This window comes from Corvus kubaryi, unplaced genomic scaffold, assembly GCF_017639235.1.
Source record: "Corvus kubaryi isolate FWS band 111438036 unplaced genomic scaffold, C.kubaryi_AGA036_p1.0 37334, whole genome shotgun sequence".
NCBI classification, from domain to species: Eukaryota; Metazoa; Chordata; class Aves; order Passeriformes; family Corvidae; genus Corvus; species Corvus kubaryi.
The window spans coordinates 2,763,857-2,786,677 of NW_024581108.1; the positions used below are offsets into that span (position 1 = coordinate 2,763,857).

Genomic DNA, 22,821 nt, shown 5'->3' on the forward strand with positions numbered 1-22,821 from the left:
TGCCCGTTGGGTTTGGGAGCAGCTTCCCCAGACTGCCACATGTGATTCCTGCTCCTCTGGTTTCTGAGGTCCCATTTCTTAGTGCTGTGTGGAGCTCCCATGAGATTGCAGATCTAGTCTGCACCAGAGCCACAAATAAAATTCAACTGCTCTTCACTGCAGGCAGTAATGGCTGGATTATACAGAACCACGATAGTATTTATTAACCAACCTGCACAGCCTGCATGTTTTCCACAGTGCCCAGTTCCAGATCATCTGGATCTCATGGACATCCAGCAGTAAATTCAGTTCCTTTAAAATTTTTCATAATGCGCTTGTTCTGTGTATATAGTGGAAAAAAAAAAAAAGTTAAAAATGGTAAAGGTATTTTTAACTTCTGGTTTTACTTTGGTTGGCAAGCACAAAGATAATTTGTTTAGCTTTCAGTTTTATGTTTGGGGTGTTTAAGTTGAGAAAGGAATAGGAAATTAAATTGCTGTGGATGTTTAATAGACTGTTTATTTTAGGGAATAGTCAGTGCTTTCACACTTTATTTCAATTGTCACTACACAAGAAAAAACACTCTTTTCCAGTACTTAAACTGATGAATTGAAGCCTACCACTTAAAATTTGCCCACTTATTTACTTATACAAGCTCCTTAGGGCAGAATATTTTCTCTTTTAAGTGCTTGTCCTGCCTGTGTATTTCCCCTGAAGTATGACTTTTGTGGGTTTTGCATCTTTTATCTCCCTGTTTAATAGAAAGAGATGTACTGTATAACACTTACTGAAGTGTCACAGCTTACCAACTTTGTAATTACTGTCCATTATTCTAAAGGATTTCTGCTGGGCTTTTAAAATATTTTTCATTTAATGCAGTTAGCAACAGCAGAGTAAATGTGCTGATAATTTCTGCTCCCATTCTGCATGTGTGGAGTCCTAGATTACAACATCCCTATAGCTGAATCTGTGTAGGTGAATTTCTGTCTTCTGCCCTTGTATTTTTCAGTTAAATAGGGAAACTTGGGTAATATGCCTGTGACTTGTTGGCTAAATTCTACCAACTGTTTAGGGAGGGAGTATGGGTAATAACAGGTCCTGGTCAACATTTATCTGTACTTACTGGTTTTTTTTGAAACAAGTAGTTTTGATTTGGTCTAATATCATCTGATGCCGCTGTTAAGCAGAGAGTTGGTCTGTAATATGTGACCAATTCTCTAAAGGACTAAAACTTGTTAGGAAGCTTTGAAAATGTTGCATAGAAAATTCAGAAACTGTAGTTTGGTATTTATTAGAAGCAGACAGGTTTGTGCCATCTCTGGGAGTCTTAGAAAAAGTGGTTTTAGGGAGTTAGTGTTCACTTGTTTAAAAGGACTAGTTAGAAATTTCTCTGAGAGCGAATGTTTAATGTGTTTTTGAGGTGTTTGGGTGAGGAAGGAGATTGTTATGGGGTTTGTTTAGAGAAATGCTTAGTTTTTCATATTGCATCTTGCAAAGACTCACTTTTAGGGGGTTACAGCATATCTCTGATAACTTGAGCAAACCTCTAGCTGTGAAGAAGTAGTTGTAAAAGGGAAGGAGGACAACAGGAAAAGAAAGCTTTGTTGACAGTTGGAAAAATAATTCCTTTTTTTTTTTTTCTTCCCAAAATCCAGGGACAAACACATTCTTGTCTGTCTTGGCCACTGAAACAAATGAAATGCCAAATGTTTTAGTTGGCTGTGGTGGGAGGCAGCCTTTTTTTTTCTATGGCAACACATCTCATTGTCATCATTTTTCACTTCAAGTAACTGACAAAGCCAGTGTGAAATATGTTCAGCAAATATGTAAAGCTATTTTTGCCCAAGTCTTAAAGTGCCATCAAAAAAAATGGAAGTTGTCCAGCACCTTGGGTTACACAATATGCTGAGGATTGTGAAGGCCCTAATGAGCTTCAACAAGGCCAGTGCAAAAGGTGCTGCACTTGGGTTGGGGCAATCCCAGACTGGGGTGAGCACAGACTGGGAGAAGGACTGCAAGGAAGGACTTGGGGGTTCTGGTGGATGAAAAGCTGGACATGAGCCTCAGTGTGCACTCACAGCCCAGAAGGCCACCTGAATCCTGGGCTGCATCAAAAGGGGGGTGGCCAGAGGTCAAGGGAGGGGATTGTTCCCTCGTGAGACCCCAGCTGCAGTGCTGCATCCAGCTCTGGAATCCTCAGCACAAGAGACTTGGGCCTGTTAGAGCAGGTCCAGAGGAGGCCACGAAGGTGCTCGGAGGGCTGGAGCTCCTCTGCTCCAAGGACAGGCTGAGAGAGCTGGGGCTGCTCATCCTGCAGAAGAGAGGGCTCTGGGGAGACCCCATTGCAGCCTTGCAGTGCTCAAAGAGGGCCTATAGAAAAGAGGGAGAATGGCTTTGGACAAGGACACATAGTGATAGGACAAGGGAGAACAGTTCAAACTAAGAGGGGAGATTTAGACTGAAATTAAATGTCAGGAAGAAATTCTTTCCTGCAAGGGTGGTGGGGCACTGGAACGGGTTGCTCAGAGAACCTGTGGAAGAAGTGTCCATCCTTTCAGAGTGAGAGCATTGTCCAACTGCAATTTATCTTAAATTTAAACTGGATCATAGTTGTATGTGCTGAAATGGCTGCACTTGGAACTGGTGCAGAAGAACTTTGCTATGTCCTAGCCAGGATATGTCAGCATGGACTGCTTGCTGCAATTCCACTGTTGTGAGAAAAAACAAACAACACTTAACAGTCATCTGTTTTGTCAGGAACATCCTAGGATTTATCTGTTCAATGAGTAAATCAGGGTCTGATGAATTCAAGTACTATGTTCGTGCTTCAGGTGCTAATACTCGTAAGTCCAAGAGAATATTGTCATAAGAAATGGGGGAAAAGAACACTCTTTATTCCATGTAAAAGATTTTACAATGAAAAAAAAATTAATACAAGATTCATAGGTGTTTTTTTCTTACAGAATTGGAAGAGGTAAAACATTAATACTTGACTGGTCATAAGGAGTCTTACAGGCAAAACCAAAGTAGTGTTTCTTAAAACTCTCAATTTATGGAATGTCTAGAAGATTCTTCTTAAAAGTGTGTTCAAGGGTGTAAAGTTTTTTAATGAATAGGAGGATGGGATAATAATGAATGGGAAGAAATGTAATTGTGTACTTTATTCTAGTTTTTCCATTCTGCTCTGCTAGCATGAAATTTGGATGATAAATCATTCAAACTGCTTAACTTCTACTAATAGAAAACATGGAAATGGTGGAAGGGAAAACAAAATGAAAATGGTTGAGGGATCCAGGCAGTGCACTTCTTAATAACTAGGACAGCATTATATTTCATTCAGGCTTAGAGCCTCCAGATTATTGTCACAAGGCTGTCATTCCTTTATTAACATTAATGAAAGCTGGATCTCTGAAGTTGTTTGCAACATCCATTTCTCAACTGAATTTTGGTTAGAAAGAAAATCATACCTTTGATGGATGTAGCAAACAAATTTGCCTGCTTTTTAAAAAGGGGATAGTTCACAGCTGGATAGTAGGAAGTAGTGACTACAGCTTTTAACTCTGAATAAATTTCAATTTATGTAAGTAAAAGACTTGTGATTATCTATCATTGTTGCCCTAATTATTTTTTTTGCCATTTTGAGAATTCAGGGAAAAGATTAGGTTGTTTAATTAATGCGGATAACTTCCAAAATTGTTAAACCATGTCAAATTTGATCAAATAATAGATGCAAACTGCTGCATCAGGTCTTAAAAATCATTTCAGATTTGGAAGACAGAATTTTGTCATGACATAAATAGAGGTCTTACTGAAAATACTTTTCTGTTCAAGATACATCTATATATGAACAACGTGATTTCTGTGGGTTTGTTGCATTTTGGCTGGGTTTTTTTTTTTCCCTTTGGTATGCCTCACTACGGGTACAGCATAAGCTTTGTAATTTGCTTTTTGGGCAATAGAGGTGCTAGTTGTTCCCTCAGGTATAGATGAGATATTTACCTTTATTTTAGAGTCTCAAGTAACCTTAAGACTACCTCTGAATTGTTGTGTCATTTCTTTACATTTTTGGGACATAAAATTGTTACCCTTTTCTGCACTAAAAACCAGTCAATAAAATACAATATTTTAAATTATTTAAAGATGATACAATGGGAAATTGATTCTCTTCATTCAGAAGGCTGGATAATTGAGCTGAATTTTTATGGCTGCAAAAATCGATGTCTAGGTGGACTTTGGAAGAATGCCTATAAAAAGACTGGCATTTGCATTAAGTAGCAGCATTAAATTTTTGACTGAGTCACAGATGGTGCTTTCCAGTGTTTCATTTTTTGTTTTATCATCTTGTATAAACCTATGTTAGGGCAAAACAGGTTTAAAATGTGACGTAAATTGATGCTTCTTTTGACAGTGATGACAGTGACACACAAATCCTGAATGAAACCTGCAAGATTGTAGGTTATTCTTATTCTCAAAATAGTTCTTAGGCCTCAGCTTGTTTAAATGCAGGGTATGTTAAATATTTAGGAAAGGCAGTGAGTAAGGTTTTAGTTTCCTTTGGTGTCTTGTCTGGTATTTTATTAACAAAGGATTTCTTGTGGCAGTTGGTTTTTCTCAATTTAAACTTTGAGCCTTACTGAGATGTGGGAACACTTGGCCTTTCCACAGGAAAAGATGTGGTGGGGTTGTGGTTTTTCAAGAGTGTGGAGGGATTTGGTGGTTTTAGGATGGCATGGATGTTTTTAATTTTTAATTTAATATAAAACTTTAAAAAGTGTTAACAGCAAAAGAACTGGGAATACTTTACCTTCTGAAGACTTTCTTGTGTTGAAAAGATTCCTCACTTAGATCCTTGCAAGCATGACTGTTTCCTCTGAAATCTGAATTTTTGTCACCTTGGGAAATTTTTAAAGATTTCACACTGTTTTCAGTATCTTAATCTTTTTTAGTTGAATATGTTGCAAGACATTATCAAAGCTGGTATCCTTGAAATGTTAAGATGACAAACGTGTTTCACACACTTCACTTTTTAATGAGGTAAAGAAAAAGAGACTTCTCCATTATGCCCACACTGAGCATCTGGGAGATCAGAGCGAGTGGTTCCCAGAATATTCATATTAAACAGCTGAAAAATGCCACTTAATATTAGCTAAAGCTAAATGGGCTAATAGGAGGCGGAGGCATTGCTGTGATGCCCTTGTTCTCAGAGCACACAGTGTATTCCTCAGTGCACTTTGGCCTCTACTGAGGTAGAGCAGCTTGCAGTGTTTTGTAATTGAAAAAAGTGTATATTGGTTACAAACTGAAAAAGATTGTATAAAAACGCCTGTTTCTTCCTCATTGTCTTTTCTTGAGCAAATGACATCTTGAAGGTCAGCCACAATTCAATCCACCCTTCAGAAGGTGGGTTTTTTTCCTCCAGCCTTCCCAGGCGAATGAAAACCCTTTGAGAAAAATCCCATCAAAGACTTCAGCAGTCTTGACTTCTCCACTCTGCACACCGACTGTGCGCAACTTCAGCATTCGAATGGAAACCTTTGAGAGTGCATAAAGCTTTAAGCCATGAGTACTCCCTGAGCTGAAGGGACTTCTTTTCCCTTTTTTTTTTCTTTTTTGAGTGGTAATTCAAGGTTATTGTCTCGGTCAGAACCTGTTGACCAAAAGCAGTCTTGAGAAAAGTGTAGGGAACGGTTCGTACCCTGTGGTTATAGAGCAGTTAGCTCATGAACCAAAATGCATCATTACTATCATTCAGTTAGTGTTATCAGGAAAGCTGTCAGATTTAAATGCTTAAGAGAGCTCTTGTAACTGTTACCATGGCAATATCAGAACAGCAATGTGGTAGTTTTCATCCATATCCCATGTTCAGCTAAACTCCTTTGCAGTCTTTTAGCTGTGAAAGGAAGGTACCATATTGTACCAGGCTCTGTTTCTTTTGAGCTAACCTGGAACAAATGAAGGCTGAAATTAACTCTTTGTGTGAAGATTAAATACAAATCCTAGGCAAAAGTGATCTAATTTGCTTTGCTCTTGGTTTGCCAGGGTACTAGGTGTAAAGTATTCTCTGTGGAGTTACTGATCTGCTGTTTATGCCATCATGTCATGACTTGGAATTTGGTTCAGGTCTTAATAAAACACATGCACTAAAATTTTGTTAGAAGAATGGATTTACCTCATAGGTTCCTATGTTCAAGTGCAGAAGTGTAAACACTTATGACTGGAATTCCAGATCCTGCTTTCTAATTTGGCCTCACTTTTGTAATGTTTTTCCTTGCCACTGAGCCTGCCCTGTATTTCCAACCTGTGTGGTGTTGATCAGCTGCTGCATTTTTAGTTTCGCTCTTCTGTTTTCTGACATTCAAGCTCCTTTTTCACTGATTTGCTGAAAGAAGTTGTTTTCCAGAGCCCTCCCCCAGCCTCCTGCCCCGGAAAGCCTTTGATTCACTCTTGGTACAAAGCAGAGCCCACGTTCTGTCCTTGCTGACCTACATTTGCACAGTGCAGCATTTCAGAGCTGGCCATGCAGCTTCCCTGCCTCCCTCCTTCCCCTGGGTGCCCACGGAGTGCCTGGGCTTGGGAAGCAGTGCTGGAGATGGGATCTGTGGGAATAACAGCCAGTGCCATGTTCAGTGGTGTGTTCTGCAAGGGGGATGAGACTGTGCCCCGAATCACATCCTGCTTTGGAAGGACAATCTGACATGGAAAGGACAATACTGCTCTTCATTGAGACGTGTGGTTCTCACAGTGTGACTGAGTGATTGTCCAATATTTATTTATTTGTGCTATTTGACAGCATAAGAGGGACTGAGAAATGGCATTTAAAATTGGGAAAATATGGCAACAAGTGATGTTTCTGCAAATCAGTTACAAGCCTGTTCTTCCCAAAAGCACAAATGGAAGAAGTAGTAGCTTCTATATTAGCATCTTCCCTCTCCCTTTCATCTCCTCCTAGGACGTTTCCATGCATTGCAATGAGCATTCATTCAAGAGAAAAGATTTTCTTGCCCTCTGGGATTATGTAGGTATTTTAGATTGAAGTGTGATTGGGGACTGCGTTAACATATCAGGAAAATTAGCGGGAAGGGGGAGGCAGTCTAAAGTAATGGCCTCTAGGTGCTTCCCTCCCCTCCAGTGCCTGATTCAGCCGGGGCTTGGAGACAGTTGATGCATGTCTTAACATGTTGATATATTCTGAAAATACTTTGTAAATGAGGACTGACACGTTTTGTATTACTGCACTGCAAAGAAAAGCAGATTCTAAATTGCTGTTCTAGTAAGGTTAACCTGAAAGGCAGTCTGTCTCATCTCTTCTAGATCACTGCCATCCCATAATTTGAGTTTATAAATTTAAGTGAAGATCTTAGTGGGCACTGAATTTTCTCTCAGAACAAGCCACTGAGGCTTGGAAGTACCTTGACATGTAATTTTTTAAATTTAGAACAGACTGTGAACTTTACCCATGAAAGATCTCTCAGTGACAGGGGATGGGATCAGTTCTACTACAGCAAAAGCTGTAGTCGTGCATTTTCCATTCTTAATTCTATTGGTGTGGGATGTGCAAATAACTCATACCACTGATGTAACTGGAGACATGAAAGGAACAGTTCTGTTGTTGAATAACAACTTTTTTTTGGTGGGACTTAATTTTGGTCCTATAGTATCAATGTGTAAATCTTTATAATAGTTGAAAGTTAAATAAATACGGGGAGATGATGGTATTCCAATTTCTGATTTTTGTTACCAGGCCAGCTTTTCTGAGAATTTTCTTTGCCATAATGAGGGTACTGATGATGTCACAATTTTTTTCTCCCATCATAAGTTTTGAGCCATTATGATTTTTTATATTTGTTTTCAACCTGAAGCAGACATACAGAGAAGTAAAAACATTTAAAGCAAATATTATACAAACTCTTGTACTTCTATATTCAATGAATAGTTTTATCTTTTATCCCCTTTTTTTAATGCATTGCAGACAAATTAGAGTTTTAGCTATAAGTTTGTATCTTATTGCTAATCAAAAATGCATTTTTTTCTTGCTGTATGGGGAAAGGAAGTGAGAGAACTTGTCCAAGCTTTTAATGATATAAATAATTATTCCACTATTGTTAACATGAACTGTTTTTATATTCTAGTAGAGTGAGCAAATAGCTTAAACACAAGCTAGAAAACAGTAAAACATTCAGAGAAAGGAATGTAGAGCTTTCATTCTATAATTGCATATTTCATCACACAAAATGATTCCCTTTTGTTACTGAAAGCTTTGCAACAAACTGTGCAAGAAAACAGTACTTGGATGCAAATGTTTTTAGTCGCCTTTGACCATCTTGATAAGAATGCAAATATGTTTATAGGGTAGTTTCAACTTATACCCAAACACTAATGCAAATTAAAAATCATGTCGTGCCCTTCAAAGGGCATTCAGAATGGCTTTTTATTTAGCATCTGATGCTCCTCACTAGTCCTGTAAGTAGCAGGAGGTTTGGTATGCTGAACTCGTGGGCATCATGCCGTGGTTCTGCCAAGCTCGGGCAGATCGGCATCGTGCAGGAGCTCCAAAGCCCAGCACCCGAGAGGTGGTTTGGCTGCCAAACTTGATGGTTCCAGTGCCAAACTATTTAAGGTTTAGTATTAACCTCTTGGACTACACTCAGGAGCCAGGAACAGCATTCAGGACTAGCCAGAGTTGGTAAAATCGAGTACATCGCAGTGGAGTTGGAAAGCGCCAAGGGCCAGGACCAGCACTGAAGTCCTCTCCAGGAGGTTGGACTGCGTCCTTGGCCAGCACTGCCTGGGGAGAGGCCACTTACGGCATTGGACATCTTCCAAAATTCAGTCCCCTGCAGCAGTAGCTGGCTTCCCACACTTGCTCTGGGGGTCTAGAGCTGGCACTGTGGTGGAGAGCCTGCCTGCAGTGACCTTCAGCCAGGTGCCTGTCAGCTGCGGCCTGCAGCAGCTGGGAGCAAGCAGCACATTGAGTGGGGAAAACTGCAGCAGGTGCTCAAAGCACACTCCCAAGCATCTGTCCAGAGCAGCTCTCTCGCATGAATGCCAATAGGCATCACGTAAACCAAGTGTATGAACTTGCAATTTAGTTGGAGAAATCTCTGCAGAAGAGTTACTACTTTTACAGGTATTTGCTTTCCCCAAATCCAGACATTATATGATTTGAGGGGTGTTGGAAATGTAGAAATGTACAATTAGCACACCTGAAACACAGCAGAGGAAAAAATATAGTGGAGGATCACCAAAAAAATGGTGTTGAGCAAATTCCCATGCCCACCTTCCATAAGAGCTGCTGGAATTGCTTCAGAGGTGCACCCAGTGCCTTGCACTCTGTTCACGTGTGAGAGTTCCTGCAGACAGACAGCCCAAGAGCTGCTGAGAGTGCTCAGTAATATGATTTGTCTTCTTATTATAGAGGAGAAAACCCTGCTGTGATCTCTGTACTGTGCATGAAAACCAGGCTTTAAGGACTAGGGAACACTACAAAAACCAAGTAATGCTAAAGCTAGAAATTTCTTTCTTCCTGAGCAGCTTTCCCAGAAAAAGTGAAATCTTAAGACCATAAATATAATCAATTTTATTAAACAATAAAAGTACATCAAAGATTTGTATTTTATCCAATTAAAAAGTCCCAGTCAAACAGAAAACTAATTGTAGTTCGATCATTTGCTGCTAAATCAGAGGTGGGTATTGCTTACCCTGGCACTGTGACAAGCAGTAAAACCTGAATTTGATACAACTCTGCTGTAACAGCTGGAAAATAAGCTTTAAAAGTTCTGTTTGTTAGAAAACTGGAAATCTGTAAATAGATTAAACCCACTTCTCCAATTTATTTTCAGTGGTACGTGTTATGACTTTAAATTGCTTAGATTTTGTTCCTGCCCATATTGCTGGCCGGAACTCTTAATCGTATTGTGACCTAGTCTTCCCCACCTATAAACTCAGGTGTGGGGCTCCATTTTCTCCAGCACATGTTTTCACTTGACTGATCCTTGGTTTTGTCAGACGGGAAAGAGCAAAATCAACACATTTGAATAGTTTTCTCTCACTTTGCACAAAATGAAACTTTGTCAAGAACGGTGCAAGACTGGAACTTAGGTTTTACGTTTCTCATCAGCCTTTGAGTTACCTTGAAGTTATGTAGGGAAATTAACAGCAGATCCAATGAATTTGCATGAAGGTGCCAAGGGGAATGAATGTTACTTGGCACCAGATCTTAGGAGCTTGCCCTGTGACTTCTAGAGAATGAAGTAGCTTTTGGTCAGCTCTTTGTGGACATCTAGTTGCATCCAGAACACCACTTGCATTTCTGAAGGTGATGTACAAAGCAAGTCTTTGCAACTTTGATTTCATTTATCTCTCCTTCCAAACCAAATAAGCAAACTTCCCAAAACTGGACCTACTTCAAGGGAGTACTTTCTTAGTACTTTAGAATTTACTGGTAGTGTCTTACTAAATTGTGACATTGCTAAATGTGTTGTACATTAAAGAAGTGTGTAATAATTGTCATGTGGCAATTGAAGGTAAAACTGATCTGCCCTTTGTGCATTTCCTTAGTTTTTAATTTTTCATTTTATAGCGTTTCTAGATAACAAGAAATCATTACATGGAAGAGAACTAGAGCTATGAATGCATTTCTTAAAATAAAATTTTAGTGTGGAAAATATGCTCAATTATATTTTATTGGCACATAAATCAGCAATTGTACCACCAAAGTGTGCATGCTTATTATTGCACATTAACACAGAAATCCTTATATACCATCTTTTTTTTTTTTTTTTTTTTTTTTTTTAAATCTCAAATTCGCTGGGAAAACCTTTTGGTTATAATTCCATAATATTCAAGAGCTATACTTTTTATTCAACTTAAAAAAATAATTTCCCGCCTGCTGGGCTGTGTGCGGGCTGTGCCCGGGGCTGCTCCGCGGTCACTGTCCATGCGTTCAGCGCTGTTATTTACAGGTGCCCTCAGTGCAGTCTGCGGTGGCGGTACCTGCCGGCCTTGTCCTTGGCCGCGTTGGCGCAGGCGCTGTGCTTGTTCTGCTGCAAGTGGTTCCAGTATTTGATCAGTTCGCTAGGTTGGAACTGATGGGAGGTAATTAGGTGGCTGTATTTACAGCTGGAGTAAGAAACTCGCCAGTGATTGAAGACAAACTCGTTGGGTGGGGGCATGGGGTCAATCCGCAGCTTGGCGAGACAGATCCCCACATACACATCCTCTAAATGTAAACGTCTGATGCTTAAAGAGACCTTAAAGATTTTTTCTGCTAAGTCTCCAGAAAAAACGTAACCAGTTCCAGAGCAGAATACAGGATAACGTTCACTTGGATACAAATCAGGTGGCATATACCACTTGCTATCCTTGTTCCTATTAGGTGCATAACCTCTCATTAAATAACCTGTAAAATACTTGTGCCTCGGAGGAAGTTCTGGTTTCAGAAGCTTGTGTATTAAATATTCAGTATTGACAAACATATCACTATCAGTTTTCATAACATATGGAACATGTGGACAGTAGGTTGCAACCCAGTTCATTCCCATCAGAGTTTTAATAGTTAAATTATAGTAGGTGTCTAAGTATTCTTGTTGAATGATGTCGTGGTACTGTCTGCTTTCCTCAAGGATGGTTCGCTGGAGGTGTCCATTTACCTTGGTGCTTAAGCCCAACAAAAAAATCCGCACAATTTGGATGCCAGGTGTCATGCTCTCGTTGCCCCAGGTCTGTCGGATTGCTTGTCTGGCCTCCACCTGGCCTGGCTCTGCAGCTATAAGCAGTATTAGGAAAGGGGTCTTCTCCTGGCACTTGTCAGGTTCATTGATGATGTATTTGAAATGATAGGAAGTTGGATGCCCAGTGCCTTTCTCGTTGTAAATACTTCCATTGGCACTGAGGGTGTTTTCCAAACCAGTTACTCCCTGTGGGGACAGATCCGTGTTGTTGGGGTTGGTGACTGTCTGAGGCCTGAGTGTCTGAGGCACAGCATCTCTCCACATGTTCCTTAGAGAGCTGTGGTTGGTCTCACTTTTTGTAGATCTAAATCCTCGTATGGTGTAAGCCATGGGGTTTTCTCTGAATCCAGCCTTGCCTGGCAGCCAGTCGTGATGGTTAAAGAACAGAAACATGGCAAAAAGAAACACCAGAGAGACCAGACCAATGAGATGGGTGCGAAACAGAGACCTTTTGGTATTCCAGGTCATCTTTGCCAAGCAGCAGTGTCGTCTTCTCCACTGAAGCATGTTTGTAAGGATCCAGTGATGGGATATGAGACAATGCTCAAGCACAAGGCTTTTCCAATTGGTTTAGAATCCACTGCTATTCTTTGGTATTCATTTTCCTTTGTTCATGTTGAGCAGTTGTCTGCAAATGGCTCACTCTGCAAAGAGTAAAAAAAAAATCAGAAATCTTTCATTTTACACACGCATAACATAAAAGGTTACAAATAGAAACTAGATATAAAATTCAGTTAAATTTACTTTTTTTAAAAAACAGCCCATGTCAATGGAAATAAGATTTGATTTAACTTGATTTGTTAGATTTTAAAAATGCTTTTCTTCATGGTAAAAGTTTTGACAAACATCCTGGGTACCAAAGAAAAAGGAGAAAAAAAAAAATGGTTCAGCAGGAAAAAGTGTGAAGCAGACGTAAATAGCTTCATATCCATGGCTCTGAAATCCTTGTAGAGGGTTTGAGAATGACTGAATGAAAAAGCCTTGCTGGCAGATGGAAGGTTTATTGGCATTAATTAAAATTGATTTGACATGCAGAGGCTAGGATGGCTCACAGTTTAAAGCCCTTTTTGCAAATGGCCATGCCTGGTGGGGGGACAGACGGCACAGGGTTGGTGATGGCAGAGCTGTGTTAGTCACAGGACACTGCCTGGTGCGTCTCCACCGGCCCCCACTGTGCAGGGAAAGTCAATGAGAAGATGCACCTGTCAAAATTAATTTTCAGGGTCCAGTAAGCTCACTGCACAGCCCTTAGATGCTAGTGCAGGATAACGTTCCCAGTCACCTTTCAGGCACCTTTCACCTTGTTCTCTGCATTGGAGGAAAACATTGAGTGGAACACTGGGCTGTGGTGCCAGGCTCAGAAGCAGCTGGATTAAAATTAAGCTCTTGATTTTTAGTATGCAGAGATCTTGGGTAGTGATCATGGTACCTGGAAATAAAATTGCTCAGGACTAAGTTTCTGGCCAGCTATCTGATGATCATGATTCTGGTTTGGGGTTTTTTTTCTTCTATAAAAGTATGTGTAACTACTGTCCTTCTTACAGCAGTCAGAAATTTCAAGTATTCCGACCAGCAGCTGTAGCTGTAGGAAAAAGTGCCAAAGTAGTCTGTGCTTCATTTTTTCTTAAATTTTTGTTCATATTCAGGAGCAGAGTCAATATGGCAGCTTCATGATGCTGCATATTAAAAGCTGATCACATCATCTCGTAAATGAACCTTTCACTGCACAGTAGCAATTCGTTTGCAATTTTCAATTTGCTCTAATTTATTCCTGGGCCCTAGGGTTTTGTATAGGAAAAAGGATGACAGATGAACAAGAGTCCATAGAAAATGCTGTTTCCAATAGAAATATGTAATTTATTAATTGCTTTGCTATCTTCTTAAACAAATATTTGCATTAATTTGTGCATTTAAAAACTAAGTGATACGTTTCATGGGAAATTACAGGGTTTAACGTTGTAAGGAAGTATTTTGAGATGTCAATCGAATAATAGAATATTAAGTTGTATGTGTCTGATACAACATCCAGGCTGCCCTATTCACGAAAGGGAATATTTGCATTTCGGAAGGGTGGGGAGAGGGGTATAACTGCTGTTTATTTTACTTACTTACCTTTGCAACACCCGCCGGAGCGAGCGGGAGATGCCTCGCGCCCGGGCCGCCGCCTCAGCGACCCCCGCCAGGGGGCGACGCTGCGCGGCGATTGTGACGCGAGAAGGGCGCGCGCGCCGCGGTCCTTCGGGAACACGCGAGCGGGGCCCGGGAACACCCGAGCGCGGCCCGGGAACACCCGAGCGGGGCCCGGGAACACCCGAGCGCGGCCCGGGAACACCCGAGCGGGGCCCGGGAACACCCGAACGGCGCCTCTTGTGCGGCCCATTGCACTTCAGGTGCTTTCATGCGTTTGGTTTTAAAGCTTGCTGAAAGTATCTCTGATTTTGTTATTTAACTGTTCGGGGCTGATGCCACTTCCCGGACGCTCAGCTGCCTCTCTAAAAATCATAAACGCGTGTGTCTGAACTGTAGTTCAGGAATTAACCTGACACTCCACACACAATTAACTCACACTCCACTTAAAGCGCTGCTTTAACTCGAGTGTTGTCCACATGTAAAAGAAGATACGCCCCAAATGTGCAAGGCTCGTGTTTATCTGGCCACTCGCACCTGCTTTTGCCTGCTGGAAAAACAGAAGCCTCCCTCAAAACTCGTAATTCTTAGTTTGTCTGCAGTGTGCAGTGAGCTGTAAGTGAACACGCAGCTATTCGGGAATATCTGTGCATAAGCAAACATAAACGTCACTTCAAAGGATAGCCCAGATGTCGGGGAAGTTAATTGTTTGATGGCAAATTGGAGGGCAGCAGTGGAAATGTTTGATTAATTATCGTTCCATTGCATGCGTCCACAATTTAGGAAGAAAATCAAAGCCAGAATTTCATGAATGTGGAGTAGCAGCTAGAACTCAGAACAATATTGTCACACTGAATGGTTCCACTTATAAAACTACAGTCATTAGATGGAAATACTTCAGCAAAAGTGCCCTGCACTACTAATCTCTGTGTAATTTTTAAGTGAGGTAGTGTTTTGTTGAGCAGCTACTTCGATAAGGCAATAGGCAAAAATGAGAATCTTAAGTTACATAAATATTTCTGAAAACTGAAAGCTGTTTGCAGGTGCTGTGTTTCCCTGATGCACTGAGGAAGTGTCCCAGCAAAGGCAGCTACAATGGCCGAAGCCTTTTTTTATTAGGCTGTATGCTCACATAGTGCACACGAAATAAGTTTTACAGGGAGGGGCAGAACTAGAATCAGAAGACATTTTAAGAGAGTCATATTTCCTTGATTTTTCAGCGTAGGAGTGTCTTAGAAAATCTGTCTCTGTTTGCCCTTTAGAAAGGCATTTTATGAATAGGGGAAGCACCCACACCTATTTTTCAGCTTCATAAAGCTATTGACTGAAAAACCCCGAATAACTTGGGCTCATTTTCTTTGCAGTTTGTGTGTAAAACATTTCAAAATACACAGTGGGGTATTTAGCACTGAAAATACAGCAACAACAATTGCACCTTAAAAAAAAAATAGTACATGCTAGGGTGCTTTGTTTAAACAGGATGTAAAAAACTGTCAATAGATATTAAGCCCACCATCGAATAGTATAACAAAAGTATTATTTTGTCTCACTTAAATAGGGTTAGAGCATTACTTTTTTTGTCCAAATACTTAAAATTCCATTTCACAGAATTTTATGAACAGGCACCAACTATTGACAGTAGATAAGAGAACCTAAGTACAGTAGAGGGTCTCTAGAACACTCACCTTGTCCTCTGAGAGTGTGTTGTTGCATGTAACTGCATTTTGGAGACATTATTTCTGATAATGCTCCTTCATTTTTGGCACTTGATAGTGCAGTCACTGATGCATTATCAAATGCCAAATACATAAACTGTGAATGCCTCTTGAATTTTTATTTGTGGTCTGTGCTCTGCTGGTGTTTTGGTTCCTGGTACTTGTAGTTCTGCTCTATAATTACAGCTTTGCAAATTGAAGCATTCGACTTCCTATTCACACGTCTTGGATTTTCATATTTTGATTAGCTGTGTGGGCAAACTCTTAAATTAGAGGGAAGAGTTCAAAAGGCAGCCTGAGTCTGTATTCTGATGAACAGCCAGTTGCATATTGGGCTTCATTTAATGTGCCTGACTTTCCTTACAAACTCCATTAATCTTTTGCACAAAACAGTATTTGGGATAAGGTTTGATGTGCAGGTTTTTAAATGTCTGATACTAGTGTCTTACATTAGCCAGGTGTGCTTCTCCTGGAGTGTTGCCTGAAGGTACATTTTGTTGTTGTTGTTTTAAAAGTTCTGTAAAGTGACTTTATATTCTAAATGTCTCAAAACTGATTTGAATCCGGTGTCTGTTGTATGCTGTGTCCCTTGGTTTGTGAACTCTTTCCAGCTGCAGTTGTTTTATTTCATGTTGGCATTGCCTTGGGCAAAGAAAGCACATTTATATTGACATTTAATGATTTATTATAGCTAATTGGTAGATTCTGCAGATAAGCACTTTCTTTCTGTAGTGTATTGACTTGCTATAGATTTAGGTCTTAAATTTGTATTGCAATTATTCATCTTTTTGTTTGCCATTAGTGACGAAGTATTTAAATTTCAACAATAAATAGGAATGAATGGCAATTAGATGGAATGTTATTTTACAATCCAAGTTAAACAGTCAGTGTTTTCATGTTAAACAGAAATTGCAGTGATGGCAGGAGATAAGTTACGTGCTTACCATTTTGAGTGTGTAGTGTTTGAAGGTTTTCTTCTGGGATGTCAAGGAGCCTGATGTTACTTGTAAATCGTGGTGCCTGATTGCACTGCTGATGGTTTAAATCATGCCCAGTCTTTTGCCTGCTCCCAGTTTATGCTTGGCCGGTAGTGCCCTGGTGACATTTTGCTTGTGTTTGGCGGGCAGAAAAGCAGGTGTAAAAAGGGCTGAGGGGACTTTTAGGGTAATGTCTTTTGACTGCGTCGTCTGTTTTATTGGTTCAGTGCTCTCGGTATGTCACATTATGGCCATATTACCATGCTTTAAGATTACTTCAGATAAGGATTAATTCTGACCTAGTTTGAGAGGATTTCTGACTGTTTTTTCTATATTGGAGGGCTTTGAGTTTTTAATTTCTCAGTTAAAAGCAATCATCGCAGGAGCTCCATTATCCCTTTAATCCTTCCTCTCCAGCCACACCAGCCTTGGCAGACTGTGAGCAGTGCATTTATTCAGTGTAAGGGAGTGACATTGTGCTGGGGGAGAGCAAAACCTGCTAGAATTCTTTCTCCCTGCTCAGAGACAGTGTTATCTCAGGGCGCCGCAAATTAGGAACGATCATTATCTGTAATGGCTGAAAAGGTAACAGACAAGCGAATGAATATCACACACAAGGGTTTGACATACCTTCCTTGGTCAGGCCATTTATGGTGCAGGATTATACCCACAGAAAATAGTTTGGGCACGCCATCACTTCAGCAAAAAAGATGCTCTCGACCATGCGCACATCCCCCACCAGCCCTGCTTCGTGCGACCGCTCTGCTCGGGATCCACTCTGTCCATCTGCCTGCCCGTTGCCGTGTTACCTTCCTTGCGTGGAAGTGGCGTCCTTGTCTCGGGGCTTTTTGTTCATGCTGCAGACAAAGGCACACGAGTTGTGGCTGCTGCTGGCGCGGGGCTGGCTGGCGCTCACAGCCGCTGCATTGGGGCTCTCACATCTGGTGTCTCCCGGCTCGGACAATGCAGGGCTGTGTTCTGCTCTCCTCAGGATCCATATTTCTGGTGGAAATGTTAGCAGGGAGTGCTAGCGCGTAGTGCCTCAGTTGTCTTCAATAATAGGATCTCCCTCTGTTCCTTCCTTCATTGTTGCTAGGCAGTAGTAGAAATGGTTTGGAGCTGTTTTAACCCGGAATTGTGGTGTATAAAATCCATCCCGTAGTTCTTCAGCTGCTGCACAGGCAGGCAGCAGTTTAAATGTGGGCTTTGACAGATGCTGTCTTCTGACAGAGCAGAATTTAACGTCACTGCTTGGCTGAATCCCACGTGATTGTTAGCATTCATTTTGACTAAATCCAAAGGCAGACAGGAGGCTGTACAGGCTCTTGCTCTTATTTGATAAATGATACATACTCAGTTCATGCACAGTGGTAGGTGATAGTATAAAAATTGTATGATCATTAAGTGAAAAATTGAGGGTTTTTACAGATTGTTTTCACTTTTCCTTGACACTGTAACTTAGGCTTTTCTAGGAGATTTTTAATGCTAGACGTTCTATTCCCATACTCCAAAAGCTGTTCTGCTGTGCAAGGGAATTATAAGCATTTAAATGCTGAAGCTTGATTTAACCCATTTGGCTCTCTTGGAGTACAAATGGTTTGTGCCTTCATGCCAAAGAAAAGATAAAAATGTCTTTCTTTGCTCATATTTCCTTTACACATGCTTACTCTTTAAAAGCTGCTTTTTGTTATCTGAGGTTATTCAATTAGGCTGAACACCACTGATGTATAAGCACATGCTGTTAAGCTGCCTCTCTGCTGTTAATGGCTTTCTGCTATGGTACAGCCTGAAGTCTGGGGTTGCAGAGTCAGGGGCACTTCATTTCAATTATTGATGAACCTAAAATGTCCTTTGTCTGTTACAGACATACCTATATCACAGAATTTGTCTTTTTGGTCCTAAGGAAACTTCTGTTCCTTTCCTTTCTGTCCTTTCAATGACTGACCCTTCTATGCTGAAGCATCTTATTCTATTTACTACATAAATAAAATACTACAATAGATAGCTGGGAAAATAGAGAGCTAGCAGCTTACTTACCCAGGTATTTATTAGTCACTGTGTTTGCCCACTCTGTTTTGAGAAGGTAATGACTAGCTCTTCAGGCTTTCTTTCCAGCCAAAGGGTAAAGAAACTGTAATTTATCCGGTGTGTCTGATCTGTAGGATTGGGGGTAGGCATGTCCCTTACTGGGAAATAAGGCTTCCCCAGGCAGTCAGTGTGTTTTATTATTTTAGATGCGTATGATGCTAATTTACTAGAAACGTAATCAGATTTAGATCCTCCTAACTAAATCATCTATGTACACTAACTTTCTCTATTAATTTAGTCTTATTTGTAATGCATGCGATTCCTAACCTAATAATGATTTCCACAAATCCTTTGATCCTATCTGAGGACATTTTAGGGTCATGAGCATATTTCCTAAATAGTAATTATAAATATAAAGTGCATATCAGTAAAGAGTTTGTATCTCCTCCAGTCTAAAGAAATCAGTGTTTAAAAAATGGAGGGGAGGGGTCAGTGTGGAGGTGGAGCATGAGAAGAGGGCCTGTGTCCAGCACCGATTACTGATCTGGGACTTCTATGAATAATTGAGAATCAGTGCACTGAGAGGTTCAATATGTGCCCAGACTACTCAATTTCCCACTTAAACACACAAAGCTTTCTTATGGCTGCCCGGTATAATACTCAGAATTTTGGGTAGTCTGTTGCTGATGCACACAAAATATGCGAGAGTGTGGCCAGGAGTGCTCCCAGTTTGCTGCACTCTGGGGTGTGAGTAGGAAACCAAGTGGGTTATTCGTGTGGTAGGTGCACCCATGGGGACTTAGGCAGAAGGAAATAATGCTTTTCTCAAACATAAACATGTAAATCTGCCTCTGAATTTTGAATTTTCAGACAAGACATGTAACCTTGTATTTGGGAAACGAGTTCAAATCTCAACAGAATGGTTATTAAAATCTCCACTGTTTAACTTAATTTATTTGCTGCTGCTTCACTGTACCTGGTGTAGCTGCTAAAGCTTGGGAGCTATAGGTAGGGTGTTTATGTACTATATTGGAAGGGGCAGAGCTGTCTTTATTTTTCTATAAATGCTCATTAGTAAATATTAAAGGTACAAAAATCCCAAGGGCTGTTTTTCTAAATAGAATCCTTTTTAAAGTAAATTTGGAAGGGAACAGACATCAGCTTCAGCTTTTAATTAAATGGTCATATCCCTTGTGTGTAGCCTGTAAAGTTCAGGCAGAGCTCTTGTCTGTTGATATGTGTAAAAAGTGTCATCCTGCCTTGTGAACAAATTGAGTATTGAATTCTTAAATATTAATGACCAATATCTTTTGTTCATTCTCTCTCTTTTTTTTTTTTCAAATAAGTATGATCATTCTTTGCTCATCTTAAAGAAAAGTAAGAAAAAACTTTGATTTTTATACTGCTTTCTATCTGGGAGTGACTGATGTAGCTTTAGAGACAAAGTTTCAGGAAGAATTTCCTTTTCTTGTATAGCACTTTGTTCTTTGCTGCTCTCCTATGATACTGTGTGTTTGTGGGAGTTTCAGGGGGGCAGGTCTTGCTTTGGACTGGAAAGAAATAGGAGGTGCAGATTTTGGTAATCTTGCTGGGTTGGAGGTTGGAATGAGCTTTACTTCAGCCCAATCTCAGTGCAAAGGGTCAGTGGACTGACTGCTTGTTCTCGATGCAGGGACTAATGTGTTCTGTAATGTTACTATGGTTACATCCGAAATTAGAAGCTGCAGTGTTAGTGTTTGAGACGCTGCCACCTATTAAGGCTCTAAGGAGTAAGTGAAAATGTACAGCCTGTGAGGAACAGGCGGAGTTACCGTGACCAGGAACAGGAGTGCTCAGCGAGTCCTGCAAAGAGACAGGGAGGAGAGGAGAGGGCTGCTCACAACACCCTGTGCACATGACAACTGGCAACTGAGCAAAATCTACCAATGCAAAACGAACTTGGGGAGGTTTGGAATATTTTCTTCAAAAAACTTAAGGAACTCTCTGTGTGGCATTTTTAGAGGGTGTCAGCAGAGTCTTGTCTAACTGGTTTTGTAATAAACTCGTAGGTTGAGCCATTCAGTAAAGTTCTGCCTTGACAACATTAGCAGAAATTCCTCAGACTAATTTGGAGTAATTGCAGCAGTCAGGCATATACTGCTTGGTAACTTCTCCCTGGTGGCACAAGCCCCATGAGAGTTTAAATACTTAAGTCATAGCTGGTATATCACTATTCCCATATGGACCGTGCTTTCTGGAAACTCCATGAATACTTTGCAATCTTCATTCCACTTTATCATAGTAAAATGCAGTATTACATCAACTGTAATGTGTTGAGAGCCTTTCAAGTGACAGTTCAGAATGATTAATGGCAACATTTTCAAGGTTGGTTATTCTTGCTTTTAAGCTCTATTTTTACCTTCTGGAAATGTGTTAATACAGAGTGTCATAAATGCTTAGTTTTAATTTTCCATGTTAAGAATTATTATGTGTATGGCCAGTGGCCATTCTCCTCTTTCCTTCAAAAATAATACTTCTCCAGTAAGTTCAGCTAGAGTGGAGACAGGGTTGGCAAATACTTGGAATTTGCTTGGCTACTTTGAGATCCTAGCATGTTTCTTAGCTATCCCAGATATGTTTGTAAGTGAATGAAAAATAGCAATCTAGAAATGACCACAAGTGTCAGTATTGCCTGCCTTATTTTGCTTTGTAGATTTTCACCATTGCTTAGCTGGTAGTGAAACCCAGCTTTTACACTTGGTGCATTGTTTTATAAATGGTCAAGATTTTGTTCTCTGTTCTAATAACACCCAAGCCATAAACTTGGTGATTTCATTAATTATTGAGTGTCATAACTTTAGAACTTGAATTCAGTAATACAGATCAATCTATATAACTAGAAAAAGTTCCCAGATGTTGTGAAACATGCACGGGGTTTTATGTAGTTGATTATTGTTATGTATCATTCCGTAAGGAATATGAGCGTATCCCCAACATCACAAAGCTGTGAGAAAGGGAGAAGTCTGAGTGATGTTTTCAAGTCAGGAAGGTGCTTCTGGGGAAACATTTCAAGATGATGTTCTATAATTTTAAAGCTTGTATTTTTTTATTAAGTAAACTGATCTTCTAGGTATCCAGCTAAAATTCAGTGCACACTCCTGTCACAGCTTCCTTAGAGGAACACAGGTTTGGAGTGTTTCAAAATTCACTCAAAAGGCCAAAATACAAACTGGTTTTGGTCTGCTTTGGTTCAGTTCTGGTTTTGTGTGTTACGAAAATGTATACTGTCCAGACATGTTTCTTTCTTCAATACTGTGTTGTTTGTTTTATCGTATCTTCTCTTTCTTCTGATTTTCATGTCTTCCCTCAGGCTTTGCATGCAATTATTGCTGATCTCAAGTGCTAAATGCAGATTTTATTCTTCCAGGGGATGGACAACATAATTTCATTTGTATTGTGCAGGATTCTTGGTTGTGTGGTTCTCCCCTGATGAACTGGCAAGCCAGTGCCAGCAGTAATATTTTCTGCCTGTCACAAGTGTTGCTTTTGCATTCTGAGAAGAGCAGGGACTTTATGAAGCTTTGATTCAGCACAGCAGGGGAGAGGAGGCCAAGCAGCTGAAGTACCAAACATTCACAGGCAGTTTAAAGGACGACAGTGGGAAATGGGCTGGTGTTTTCCCCCTTACCTCATTCTTGTTTCATCCACCTGCCTCTGCACTTTGTGATCAAGGTACCCCTAATACCCACCCTCACATCCCCAGCATGAGAATTAGAAATAAGAACTCCAATTCTTACAGAAAGTGAGACTCTCGGGGAAGAAGTGGTACTAAATATCCAATCTCAAAGCAGAAAGATGGCATCCTGTTGGAGATAACAGGCACCAGCTCTTATGCCAGGGAAGGAAAATGTCTTGTTCCAGCTGCTGCCACCTGTGCAGGCCTTTTCTGTGCCTGATACCTTCTTTTTCTGCCCCTTTTCCCTCAGGCTATCCTCAGGCTCTTGAGGCATCCCACACTTCTCTCCCAATAACTTAAAGAGGCCTATCCTGATGAATCCTTAAGATTTATGGAATGGGTTTACTGTAGATGTTGAGAATGATAACATTGGTAACTCTGTGCTCTGAGAGCTTTGTTGAGCTGAGGTGAAGCTGTGGAGTTTGGTTGTTGGGGGCTGTGCTGTCAAATGGTGTGTCCAGGTCAATCTTACCTGGCAGTCCCAGGTAAGAAATTTCATGGGTTTTTTTCTCATTTCACCTTTTTTTTTTCTTTTTCACACTTGGCATTCG

The 22,821-nt window shown here is 40.5% G+C and overlaps 2 protein-coding genes across 2 annotated transcripts in view; one reads left to right on the top strand and one right to left on the bottom strand.

The window, feature by feature from the left end:
- Positions 1 to 22,821, top strand: part of CDC73 (cell division cycle 73) — a 101,689-nt gene that overhangs the window by 44,781 nt on the left and 34,087 nt on the right. The window lies entirely within an intron of this gene.
- On the bottom strand, positions 9,537 to 17,764 carry B3GALT2 (beta-1,3-galactosyltransferase 2). The gene is made up of 2 exons (XM_042029885.1): positions 17,158 to 17,764; positions 9,537 to 12,352 (listed from the first exon to the last, which is right to left on the bottom strand). The coding sequence occupies exon 2, from the start codon at positions 12,213 to 12,215 to the stop codon at positions 10,947 to 10,949; it is 1,269 nt and encodes a 422-aa protein (XP_041885819.1). The 5' UTR covers positions 12,216 to 12,352; positions 17,158 to 17,764; the 3' UTR covers positions 9,537 to 10,946.

Bases quoted from the DNA above. Each gene is read 5' to 3' on its own strand.
- B3GALT2 (XM_042029885.1), bottom strand. From the start codon at position 12,215: ATGCTTCAGTGGAGAAGACGACACTGCTGCTTGGCAAAGATGACCTGG.